Source organism: Cygnus olor, chromosome 2 (genome assembly GCF_009769625.2).
Source record: "Cygnus olor isolate bCygOlo1 chromosome 2, bCygOlo1.pri.v2, whole genome shotgun sequence".
Taxonomy (NCBI): Eukaryota; Metazoa; Chordata; class Aves; order Anseriformes; family Anatidae; genus Cygnus; species Cygnus olor.
In genome coordinates this window covers 20,809,454-20,821,548 of record NC_049170.1, presented here as the reverse complement: position 1 = coordinate 20,821,548, position 12,095 = coordinate 20,809,454, and the positions used below count along the sequence as shown (strand labels likewise).

Genomic DNA, 12,095 nt, shown 5'->3' with positions numbered 1-12,095 from the left:
CCTGTACATGCTCCAGAGATGACGTGTTCTAGGTCAGAAGGGAAGGCTGCCAGTTACTTCACTCCTTCAGTGGCATCTGTCTCTATTGACCGAATAGAAACAAAACTTCACTTTGGCTTTTATTTATTGCAGCTGCCTTCTCATTTTGCTTTCAAGAACAAAACACACACACACACACACACACAAAGAGACTCAAATGCCTTCTATCCAGCTAAGCTGTGTTTCTTTGCGATTGCTTCCAATGCAGTCAATGTCTTTGGATCCTTTCAGCTTGTTTCTTTTCTATTCTTGATCTGTGCCATCAGCTGCAATGCTAATGCACTAAAGTGCTTATATGTCAAAATGAGCAGGGAACACAAATTTTTCCAAAGAATACCCATACTATATTGTATCACGCAGGCAAGAGAGTGAAAAACAGCACCTTGGAGAAAGTATTTTAGAATGACAGAAAATCATGGGGAAATAGGACACACAAATGTCATCCTTCATCCTGTTACAGAAGGGACTCAAATATGTCACTTAAAGACCTCTAGCAACATGGATTTGATGGCCTCCTCAGGCAATCTTGGTACTACAGATAGAAAGTTAAAAAGTTTTTCTAACTGCTAAGATGTCTTTCTGCAATTTAAGTTCACTACCTCTTGTCCTTTTTGCCATGGAGATGTACAGATGAACATTCCCCTCCTCCCTGCAAAAATCTTGCTATGTACTTGAAGGCCAGTTTTATGGTCCTTACAGTCTGCTTTCTTTAGTCTAGGCAAGCTTGGTGCTTTCAGCCTTTCTTCACAGTTAAGGGTTCCTTACAAATATGAACATTCCCAGTTACTGTCCCCAGTACCCTCTCCAATTAGGCAAAAACTCCAGTTCTGGAAGTTTGGTGTGGAGGAACAGATAGTGTATTCCAGGGAAGGTTTTCAAGGGACATCTGAATGACTGCCAGAGGTGGTTGCTGCTATACTTCTGTTCCTATGTTCCAAAGTGATAAACAGATGATAAGACAATTATTTCAGCATTTCTTTCAGTTGTTTTCCACTTGTGAACTAGAAGGGAGACAGATATTCTTTGTGTGGAATAAGAGAAAAAGGTATAGTTGTGAAGAAAAAAAAAAAAAGAGCCATATTTGTTATTTTATTAGTCTAATTTTTCTGTCCTAATCCATTCCCTCTGCAGAATATTTTTTCTGAAGCATAAAAAAGTGCTATAACAAGAGATATTCAGTTCTTTCTGCTGTTATTCAGAGTTTTTCTGAAATTTATATCTCATGGCCATCACACATAGGAAAGAAAGCAAAGAAAATGAAGGTCATATGCTGAAAGAATAGGGGAAATTGGTTGGTCTGGAGCCTTCAGTGTCACCAAGATGAAAGATAAAAAGGACTATATATATATATATATATATACACATATAAAGTTTCCTAAGTGACCAAAAATGTAAAAGGTACAAACCTAGGAAGCCCAGGCAGGATATTAATAACCTAATCAAGCAGCCAAGTGACTTTTAGAGTGATTCCAAATTAAGCTTTTGGAGTGTCTTCCCTCCTTACATCTTGTCTCCCATTTCTTCTGTGGTATATGCAAAATATAACCTACTGTTGCAAATGTAAATTTAGTTTAAAAGGTTTTATAAATGCTTTGGAAATTGAGATACTGAGTTACGGTTACTATTTAGAAGAGAAGCTTTGAAACCAGTATAAAGGATTATTTTAAGGGATTATTTTAATTAGTATTTTAATTGTAATAGACTCTTTGGTCCACTAGAATTTTGTTGTTGTTATAAACCTGAGGATAAATATTCTTATGTACTATATATTACCTAAAAAATTGTGCACTGACAAAGAGAAATACTTGATTTTTCTTTGAGAGGTACATGGAAAAGTGAAGAATTCTGAGTTGTTACATCCAAACAATCAAATCTAGATATTTTGATTTTCCATTAGAAAGCATGATGTTACTCAACGGTCCCTTTCTACTCTGGAAGGTATTTTGTGGATTATATAATTTTCTCCCATCAAGGTTGTATGGAAAACCCTATGACAAGGCAGTAGTTTTTGTTACTAAGGAATACAGATGACTTTAGCAAAGCTATGACCCATGTGACCTGGTGTGCATTCCAAGATGATTAATCCTCTCCTTTCCTGTTGTGGTATTTATGGTTATGTTAGAAAATCCATCTCCCTCTGGAACTCAAACACCCACGTTTGAGTCTTATTTTTTTTCTCCTTTCCTAAAGCATCATATGCTTGGCTTTTTTAACACTAGTTATTCTCATTCTCTGCTTGTTACAATCTCCTGAACTTGGCATTTATGGGTTTTCTACATAAATGACATTTGTCAACATTTCAAATTTGTTAATTATTCTGACTCATCATTTTTGTGAGTGATGGGTTACCTTTGCCCTTACTGTAGAGTGGTAACACGTATGTAACTTTTTTCCCATCATGAGACCTCGTGATGGGCATATTGCTCCTTACTGTAGCAATAAGGTATCATTTCCAATGAGGGTAATGTTTCAGTTATAGCAAGTCACAGCAAGCACTGCAAGAATGAGCTTAACTCAAGCTACTGCAGTACATTTAGTTCAGCTGCCCAATCAGGCAGTTTAAAATTAGGATGTAAACTGATGACCAGATGGCAATACTTATCCTACTGAGTAATACTGCACTTTTATGCTTTCCTCAACAGTAACTATATTGGTGACAGAGTAGTGGAGTGAGCATTACACAGCTTTACTCCAATAAGGAAGGCTTCATGTTTCTAATTAACAAAAAATGTAATGTGTTGCATTTACTTCTAGGGATGTACATACAACATGTAAAGTAACATGAGTGCATAATCTCACTTCCTAAGCACACTCTTCTTCAGGCAATTACCACCTCATCTAACTCGTGGATTATAACATTTGTGTAAACATGTGACTAAATTTTCATTTGTATATTCTTTGAGGGCTTTTAAGTCATCCAAAAGATTTCAGAAATTTTTAAGGATAATTATTGGTATACACTTTAAAAGAATTTTTTGCTACATTCACAAACAGGGTGCATCCATACATATGTTTGTATAAATACCTTTGAATACAGGATATATATGCATATATGTATAGCCTATATGTAATATGCAAGGTAATACACTTAAAGTGACATCCAAAATATTGTTTAGAAAAAAAATAAATCCTAAGAACAGGAGAGCAATTAACAAAGCTTACTCTCCACTTCATCTGAACCTGGGTTGTATAAATTCAAACAGTATCCATATTATGCACGTAAAATTCCCATGGTCCCCTCAGATTAGGTGCCCAACTACATAAGCTCTTTTGTGATTCAGACCTAAAGTGGAGGGACATCTGAAATATGCTGGACACTCTGAGCAAGTTTGAATTGTCATGCTTAAGAAAACCTCATACACACAGGCAGGACCATTTTCAGCTCTAAATACAGCAGGCAGAGAGAATTTGTTGAAGAAAACAGTCAATGCTTTTTTTTTTTGTGGTGGTGGTGGTGTTTGTTTTGTTTTGTTTTGTTTGTTTGTTTGTTTTTTTGTGCCCACAGTTTTGCACAGGACCCTGCTGGTTAATGGTTTTGCAGAGGAAGCTGGAGATGTGTGTTCAGTCTCCTTTCCATCAGGACACACCTAAGTACTCAGTGTGTTCTTACTCAAATATGTAATACATATATGCCTTGCACAAATTGTATAAGGTCAATGAGGGAGTGGGGAATGAAAGAGAATTAGAGCCATCCCTATTCATATCATTTCCTATCGGCACTTTAAAGGTGGTTCCCACTGTGAATTGTGTGACTTGTCCTTTGGAAGTGCCTCCACTGACTACAGGCAGAATCTAAGTGTTTAATTCCTTATCATGCCGTTAGCCCATACAGTTGGTTTTTAATGTCTAAATGAGACACCAGAACTAAGGCATGCAAATCTGGCCCTTTGGGCACTAGTTTACAAGCAGAGTCAAGTTTCTTGAAAACTTCTTATCTCGATTTTCTTTTGGTTTCAGGTTTTGTGAACCATAGTGTGATTTTAGAGTAAAAATTTATTCTGTGTAATTTTATGGGCTTTATTCAGGAGGATTAGTATGCAAATATACACTTAAGAGGCATATAAATAATCCAGCATATTATAGATTCACTAAACTAACTAAAATCATCAGAATACCATGAATAATTAAGGGTATGATTAAGACCACATGAACAAATCAGCAGGTTGAAATTTTCAGTTCTTCTCATTGTCATGACAGGTAATCAAACTGAATAATGAAACTAACATGAGAAGGAATTGCTTTCTGACAGTCTAGTGAAAGAATTTAAAGAGACATCTTTTTTAGCCTATGACCTTTCTTGCACTGATTTAACTCATAAGGGGATATATTTTTGTAGCCTACCTGTGTCATCGTTCTAAGCATCCATTCTGGTTTCAATTTTTTTGCAAAAGAAATCAAGTGGTATGTCTCGCCCCCAGCTCTCACTGAGGAACAACAGCTTTCCTTCCCAGCCACTCCATCAGCTGTGTCTCAGTGGCTGCTCTTGTCCCTTCACTGCTGCCTTTCAGAGCCTGTCTAACAGTCAATAGGGAGATAATGCTTAAAGCAAATACAAATACAGCTTTCTGTGTACACAAAGCAATGCATATGCTCTTAATCATAAAAGCATTAGGGAAAAAAATACCAAAAAGCTAAATGGAGCTCTTCTGAAGTCAACCATATGGAAAAAAAAAAAAAAAAAACAGGCATTGCTTTTGCAGAATCAATAGGCACAGCTCATTCGTGCTTCAAAAAATAAAATAAAAATAAAATAAAATTAAATTAAATTAACCTTCCTGCTGAGGTAATGAACAGGAGACCCATAATTAGCACAATTTCTCCTATTTGTCTATTATAAATTGCTTATGTCATTGCATCCAATCATAAATCCTTGGTATTCCAATAACTTCAGTGATTCTTAAAATATTCCCGACTTTCCAGCAAAATTATGAAGAACTCTTATAACTTTAGAACTTTCTGATTATTTAAATGGCCTAAAATGTAAGTTTTCATGAATAAATTAAAAAAGTTCATACACATTATAGCAATGCAATTTTTTAGCTAATATCTTGTTTTGTCTAATGTAAAGCAGTGCTTGCATTCAATGAATATTTAATAGCTTGATATTTTTTAACAGAAACAAATGAAAAATAATTATTCTAATATATCACACTTATACAGAACATTGGTTTATTTTCATTCATTTCAGTAGAGCTCAATTGGGCATATATTTAGCCATCTTTTTTTTTTTTTTTTTTTTTTTTTTTTACCTTTTTTAAAAGGCTTTTTCATCATGAAATTATCTGGTTCTTTGACAACCTGTGTGATATTGTGTTTTTTTGCTGTTGTTGTTCTTGACTTTTCAAGGAAACTAGAAGAAACGACTAATACTTCATTTGCCAACCCATTGTATGAAGACCTTGATTCACCTGGGAAAGTAAAGGTAAGCAGCAATAGCTGTTCCTATACATTTAGAAAAATGTGAGGTTGTTAACATCGAATAGGTTTCCCATTAAAACAAACTGTGTAATTCCTCACTAAATGCTATTTAATAAAAGAAGACTAAACTTTTGCATCACTCAGATCAGTTCCAGTGCATTTTCAGTACAGAGGCAGATTTGAAATCAATTGAGTTCTGAGAACATGTTTTCAACAAATACTGGCTGTGGGCTATTGAATCTAGAAAAAAAAAAAAAAAAAAGGTTTTAGATTAAGTATTTAGCCAAACATATCGAAGAAAAGCTCACTGGGACTTATGTCCATGTTTTGCTTCTGGAAAAAAAATAATAAAATAAAATAAAATAATACTGCAAACATAATACACAATTCGTCACTCAAATTGTCTTTGCACACTCACATATGTTTAATAAAATGTGCATTACTATTTCCATCACTATAAAATTCATCTTGAAACTAAACAAACAAGTCTACACACTATCTGATCCTTGGCCACGTTTTTCCCTAATGCCATTTATATTTAAGAGACTTCTATAGTAATAAAGAAGTAAATATTTCAAGTCTAGATTTAACTATCACATTAGAGTGGTAGCTAAACTTTATGTTTTACATTTAACAAGAGAAATATAATAGACTTAAAATGTAGCTCTCTCTGCTATTTATTGTTGAAAATAATACAGACCTGGGATTTACTAGGAACTAAATAAAATTTAAAACATCTTCATTTTGATACTACCCTTATTAGCGTTGAAATAATTAGGTTTGGTTAGAAATAGAAAAATAAAATTTCCTTGTCCTTTCCACAGTCAGTAATATAAGATTCCACCACAGTTTTGAACAGAATTAGTTATGACATCTCATTTACTTTTTATAAAAGGTTCCTTACACATGATTTTAGAGACATTAGATCAAGTTAATTCACTTACAGGTTTGGATTTGTGAGAGCTCCGTGTTGGAAACGTTCCCATCACAATAATGTCCAATTTATCAGGACATTTGTATTTTAGTTAAAATAGATTCCTGACATGCTTCATTTAATAGCAAGTTCAAAAAACAGAAGCACAATGTCTGGAGAGAGATTTTCATAGAAGACAGCTCCAGGCACTGTGATTGAAGTCCAATGCTGTACCAGATTTTCCTGTTTTCTTTAAGACTGTGAATATATGTGTTTTCACTAATTCTTCCTTTAAAAGAGAAAACAAGAGTTATGAGTTTTGCCTGAGTCTGATGAACCTTAAATCCAAATGATGTATCACCAATCAAAAGATACTGTAAAACATGAGCAACAACTCTTATCTCAGACTGAATACCCACAAGTTAAGCACTTGTGGGCATCTAAATTTCATAAAGAAAGAACAATTCTCACTGTACTTTTTCTGAACACTTAAACTATGCAAGCCTAGTGTTGACACACTCTTGTCTACACTATTGTTTGCACTTTTGCATTCACAGGGTGTGTTACTTTGACAGCCACATGGAATGATATTTCCTGAATATCACTTGCAGCTCAATAAAAATATTCTGAAACAGTTGTGTCTTTTTACAGTCTCCTGGATACACCATCTCACCCACTGTTCAAATCAGTGTTTCTCCATGGCATGAGGTATGAAATAATATATTTCTCTTCTAAAGTAGGATATGTGTTGGGCTATTAAATAAAATGCTGTAGCAGATGAAATAGAAAGAAATCACTTAAAGGTATACTGTTGTTCATTGTATTCACACCTCTGGAACTCTGAGAAAGATGACCAGGGCTGTAATGGCCACCAAGGTCCTCAAAATAGAAATTTCATCAATACTATTTACTATAGCTGGTTGTTATGTCATACAGTAGTTCAAAAATTTCCAGTAAGACAGATGCTGAATAAAATATTTAAAACAATTAAAGTCCTTGCCTGAAGAGTTCATAGTATATTTTTTTCCTGATATGTTCCTCAGTCAAGAAAATTAGAACTGGTAATGAACTGAAGTATCTTTCAAGAGATATGTCTGCATTGTTTCTCATTTAAATTACAATACCATGTAACAAAATTAGTGACCTACTTCAGTTACATTACTGTACATGGATTCTCCCAAAATAATACTATATGTTGGAGCAGGAGCTCTGCAGACAAATAAAACAAAGTGGGAACAGATGCAGAAGGAGTTTAAGTGACTTAGTCAGGTATAAATGGTGGATGATGATTTTGGTGGAGCTATGCTATCTTTTGTCAGCTGAAAATCTGGTCTAGAATTTTAAGAGATTTTATCAATTTATTTGAACTTACCATATTACTTTGACACTTGAAAATCTACAGCCATTCTTATGCTCTAACTAATGAATTGAATTAGTTGTTTCTTTAAATTTTGTTCTGTTTTTACTTTTAGTATCCATTTAATGAAGGTGTGAATGCTACCTCTTTTCTAAATCCTCTCTATGGTGAGACAATGGAAGACATGGAGAAATTATGCAGTTCCTTGAAAATAGACAAAAAAGAGGATTAATATTGCTTGTGACTCTTTGCCTGAAGATTTGTTCTAAAATCTGAAAGTATGTTATGATACTGCAGCATTTGCAATATGATGAATAACTCTCTACATAAAAACTCTTTTATTGGTATAATTATATTCAGAATGTAACATTGCATTAAAATGGAATCTATAAATATATATATAAATATATATAAATTCATATATACATATGTAGTCTTCTTTCATATTTCTGTTGATGCAGAAAGGGATTGGTAACCATAACTGCGAATTCATTTTACATTTGGGCAATTCAAATTCCAGTATGTTAATAAAATGTTTAATCCAGTCCAGATTCCTGAGGTCTGAGAATCACAATTTTGTCCCTATTATTTGAGAAATGATAACAAATATTTCTGTAATTTTACATTAGAAAGGGATTTTAAATGGCAGTTTTAGTGTTCCAAGGGGCAGAAGAAAAAGGAAAGTATTTTTATAATTAGAAGCATATCAAGCTAATCAAAAATGGTCATAAATCATGGATATGAATATCAGCTCAGTATGTGATTCAGCAATGTGACACACTGGTATGTACATTTATTTTAAATATGTATATTTATTATTAACCTTGAAAGCCATATCTGACCAAATTCCCTCTGGTCAGCTCTACAGTGGTTACCACAGTGCTACTGATGTATTTAGCTTAGTGATTTACAGAGAAATGTCTTTTCTAGAGAAACTAGAATATGTCATCTTCTATAATGCCCACTTGAATTATCTAGTGGTCATTTTCAACTTGAAGGTTTAAGTATTCCTGCTGTGCTTAAGTTTTCCTCCCTTACTGTATTTTCACTTAATATAAAACCCCTTGGCAAGTTTCATAGACAAAATACTCTTTCAGATTTATTACAATAAACATGTGGATAGCAGATAGTATGTGTGTTAATTTAGGGAAATCTGAAATGCTTGACATTTATTAGCCTTTCAAGTCTCCACACAGAAAAGTGCATGGAAGCCTGGCTTCATTCCACCATGCATGAGACTGCGTAGTTTTGGGTGGTGGTTTTGGTTTTTGGTCTGTTTGTTTTTCTTTTACTTTCTTTTTTTTTTCTTAATAACACAATAGTATTCATACCTGGGACCACAGAACAACTTTTCAGCTGATTAATTCTCTTATTAACTGGCATATTATTTCAAGGTAACAAGAAGGTTATTCTTCAAGGTTATTCTTCAAGGTTATTTCAAGAAGTAACAAGACACGATTTGCATTGATATTTATCCATCATCCTCTCCACACCTTTCTGGCAATATTCTCTGAATCATAGAATCATAGAACATCCTGAGTTGGAAGGGATCCACAAGGATCATTCTGGCTTCACACAGGACCACCTAAAAAGCAAACCATGTGTCTGAGAGCGTCATCCAAACACTTGAACTCCAGCAAGCTCAGTGCCATGACCACTTCCCTGGGGAGCCTGTTCCAGTGCCTGACCACACTCTCCATGAAGAACCTTTTTCTAATATCCAACCTGAACCTCCGCTGGTCCCATCCCCTCAGGTCCTATTGCTGGTAAGCGATAGGTGATAAGTACCTCTGCCACATTGTAAAACTATATTGTATTTGCCTCTCTCTTCTTTAATCCCCTGTAGTATTCTCAGTTCTTCCCCAAACTCTATAGCTTATCCAAAAACTTATGTCTCTTGAGCTTGTTTTCCTGGTATGTCCCAACTACAGATCAAAAAAGGACGCAATAGTTAAAATGCCTGGCCCAGAGCTACACGTGTGCTGATCAGATGCTGTACATTGGCTGGTCGGCCAGTTGGCAGCACACTGCAACTTCTCTCCCTCCATGCCCTGAAGCTGGACTGTTGTTTCCTGCCTCGCTGCTGATTTTAATGAAGCTGGTCAGAGCTTCACACGTTTCAGGCACACACCTGCCTTAATGCTGGGTTTTGTTGGAAGTGACTAAGTTATTCATGAAGGCTTTAATAAGGAACCATAGCAAGATGATCACACATGCTGTTTTCCTTCTGAAACATGATTAATAAGACAGAAATATGGAATTTGTTTATTATACTTGTTAAGTTGATACACAGAGAAAAGGCGTGATACAGCAAAGTGCAAAGTGCCTCCAGCTCCTGAACTCTCTGGTATTTTGATTAAATCTGTGTGAGATGATTGCTCTCTGCATTATAAACAGGCATTGAGCATTCCTAGAAGATCAAGCCCATGTAGTCAAATTCTCATTTATTTTGCAACAAAGTGACAATGCTTTCAGAATTCTATTAAATACTGAAATGCTGGTTATGATATAGTACTTAAACCTCCAAGCATGATGTCCTACTATGTCTTTCTGTAAAAAAAAATAAAAATAAATAAAAATAAAAAAAATTAAAAAACAATAATAACAAGGAAAAAATTGGTAACGGTAGAATTTTAGCACATTTTTCCTTATGAAACAAAATATATTTATTTTACTTATAAAATATATTTATTTTACTTACATTGGTACTCATATATTTTAATGTCCTGTATGGAAACATATGATTTGTGATTATAAAGAATTATTGTAAGAGCACGCAAAGAATGTATTTCTCATCAGTAGCTGTTTCCTTAGAGAATTGTCACTATTCTGTATTATCTCCAAAGCAAGCTAGGCCTTTACTAAAATCGTTTTCCACTTTTATGTTTATAGAATATTTTTTAAATAAATGGTTAGCATTCAGACTTTTAATCTTCCTGAACTTCAGTTGTTTTTCACTATTTTTATTTCTCCCTGAACAAAAGACTCACTTATATCTGCTCTATGGTAATGGTCTCAAACTTAACAGCCTGACTAACAACAGCCCAAAAATGAAACATTTAAGTTACAGATAAAAATTATACTTTTTATTTCATTTTTGGAAACTTGGCAGTACTTTGAACCAAAGCAATAGAATTCATATTTTCATTCAGCCTTGCCACAATTTCACTTTCAAGATCTAAAGAAAATGTCAGAGAGAAAGAATTTGTTAAATATTTATACGTAGGTTTCTTACATCTCCTAGTTAATAATAGTCCTTGACTAAATAGCTTCTCTAAGCTCATGCAAAGCCATTAATTCCACAAAAATGAATTGTTTCCGACAGAGGCTTGTTTTCTGGGAGTAAATTTAAAGATGGTTCCTCTAGCTAGATGATAAATACTGTACTTAGTCTAGTTTAATGTTGTTTGTACGTTAATGATCCAAGGTAATAGCAGAAATAAATTGCAAGACAATTTTTTAACAAAACCTAATACCACTTTCAGTGTGGTTGATATGCTCTGTTCAGAGTTGTATCATTTGCAAAAATCCTGGAGTCATGAAGAATATAGTTTCCTGATTTTGGCTAATCTGTTATTCAATGTAAAGCATAATTAGAATACATACCAACAACCAAGTTTCGTACACAGCCTCTTATTTTGTTGTACCTTTGACCAGAAGGTTGCCACCCTTGTTCAGAAAGGTGGCTGTACTATGCATGTTCCTGCAGCAGCCAACCACACATCTCAGAAATGCCAAGCAAGTTAATGTTCATCTTTCAATTGTAATTCACCATCTGTAGCTATAATCATTCTTAAAGGAAATATTCCATGCTTGAAAAACATGGAATTTTTCTATAGATTATTCATTAATAATTAATTATCATTAATTATTAATCATTATTAATCATTATTCATTAGTGTTTTCTATAGATTAATCAATATGTGGCAACTAAGCTATAATAAACTGTAAAGTATATTAGACATTGTGAGTTTGCATTTTAATTTGATGAGGATACTCAAAGTGAATCTTAAACGTGGGGAAAGGAATAGATCACAACAGTACCTTAACTGCACAGGAATTTACAGTACAAAATTATTTTTCTATTATAACCCCCCCCCCCCCGCTTTTTTTTTGTCCTCATCTTAATATGGCCAAAGAGCAACATAGACTAGAAGAGATCCTAAAAGATCCTAGAAGAGGATTCAAGAACATAACACTTGAGTTAACTGAGCATTCAAGAGGTGAGGATGGAATGTAGTAGATACACAAGAGTTGCTCATGGTGTGATGCTGGATTTCTTGCAGTCCTCTGGCTGTCTATGGACCACAAGCCAAAATACGTGTGTCTCCTAACACGGGTTCAAACTACGAGAAAGAATTTTCCATT

General features: G+C 34.3%; 1 protein-coding gene across 1 annotated transcript in view; it reads left to right on the top strand.

Moving 5' to 3' along the window:
• The window catches only part of MALRD1 (MAM and LDL receptor class A domain containing 1), a 265,114-nt gene extending 255,681 nt beyond the window's left edge, over positions 1–9,433 (top strand). Inside the window, exons 40-42 of the mRNA XM_040550276.1 lie at positions 5,386–5,461; positions 7,022–7,078; positions 7,843–9,433. Of these exons, the coding sequence (XP_040406210.1) occupies positions 5,386–5,461; positions 7,022–7,078; positions 7,843–7,959 (250 nt within the window). The 3' untranslated portion in view covers positions 7,960–9,433. The remainder of the gene's footprint in view (positions 1–5,385; positions 5,462–7,021; positions 7,079–7,842) is intronic.
• The last annotated feature ends 2,662 nt before the right edge of the window (positions 9,434–12,095 follow it).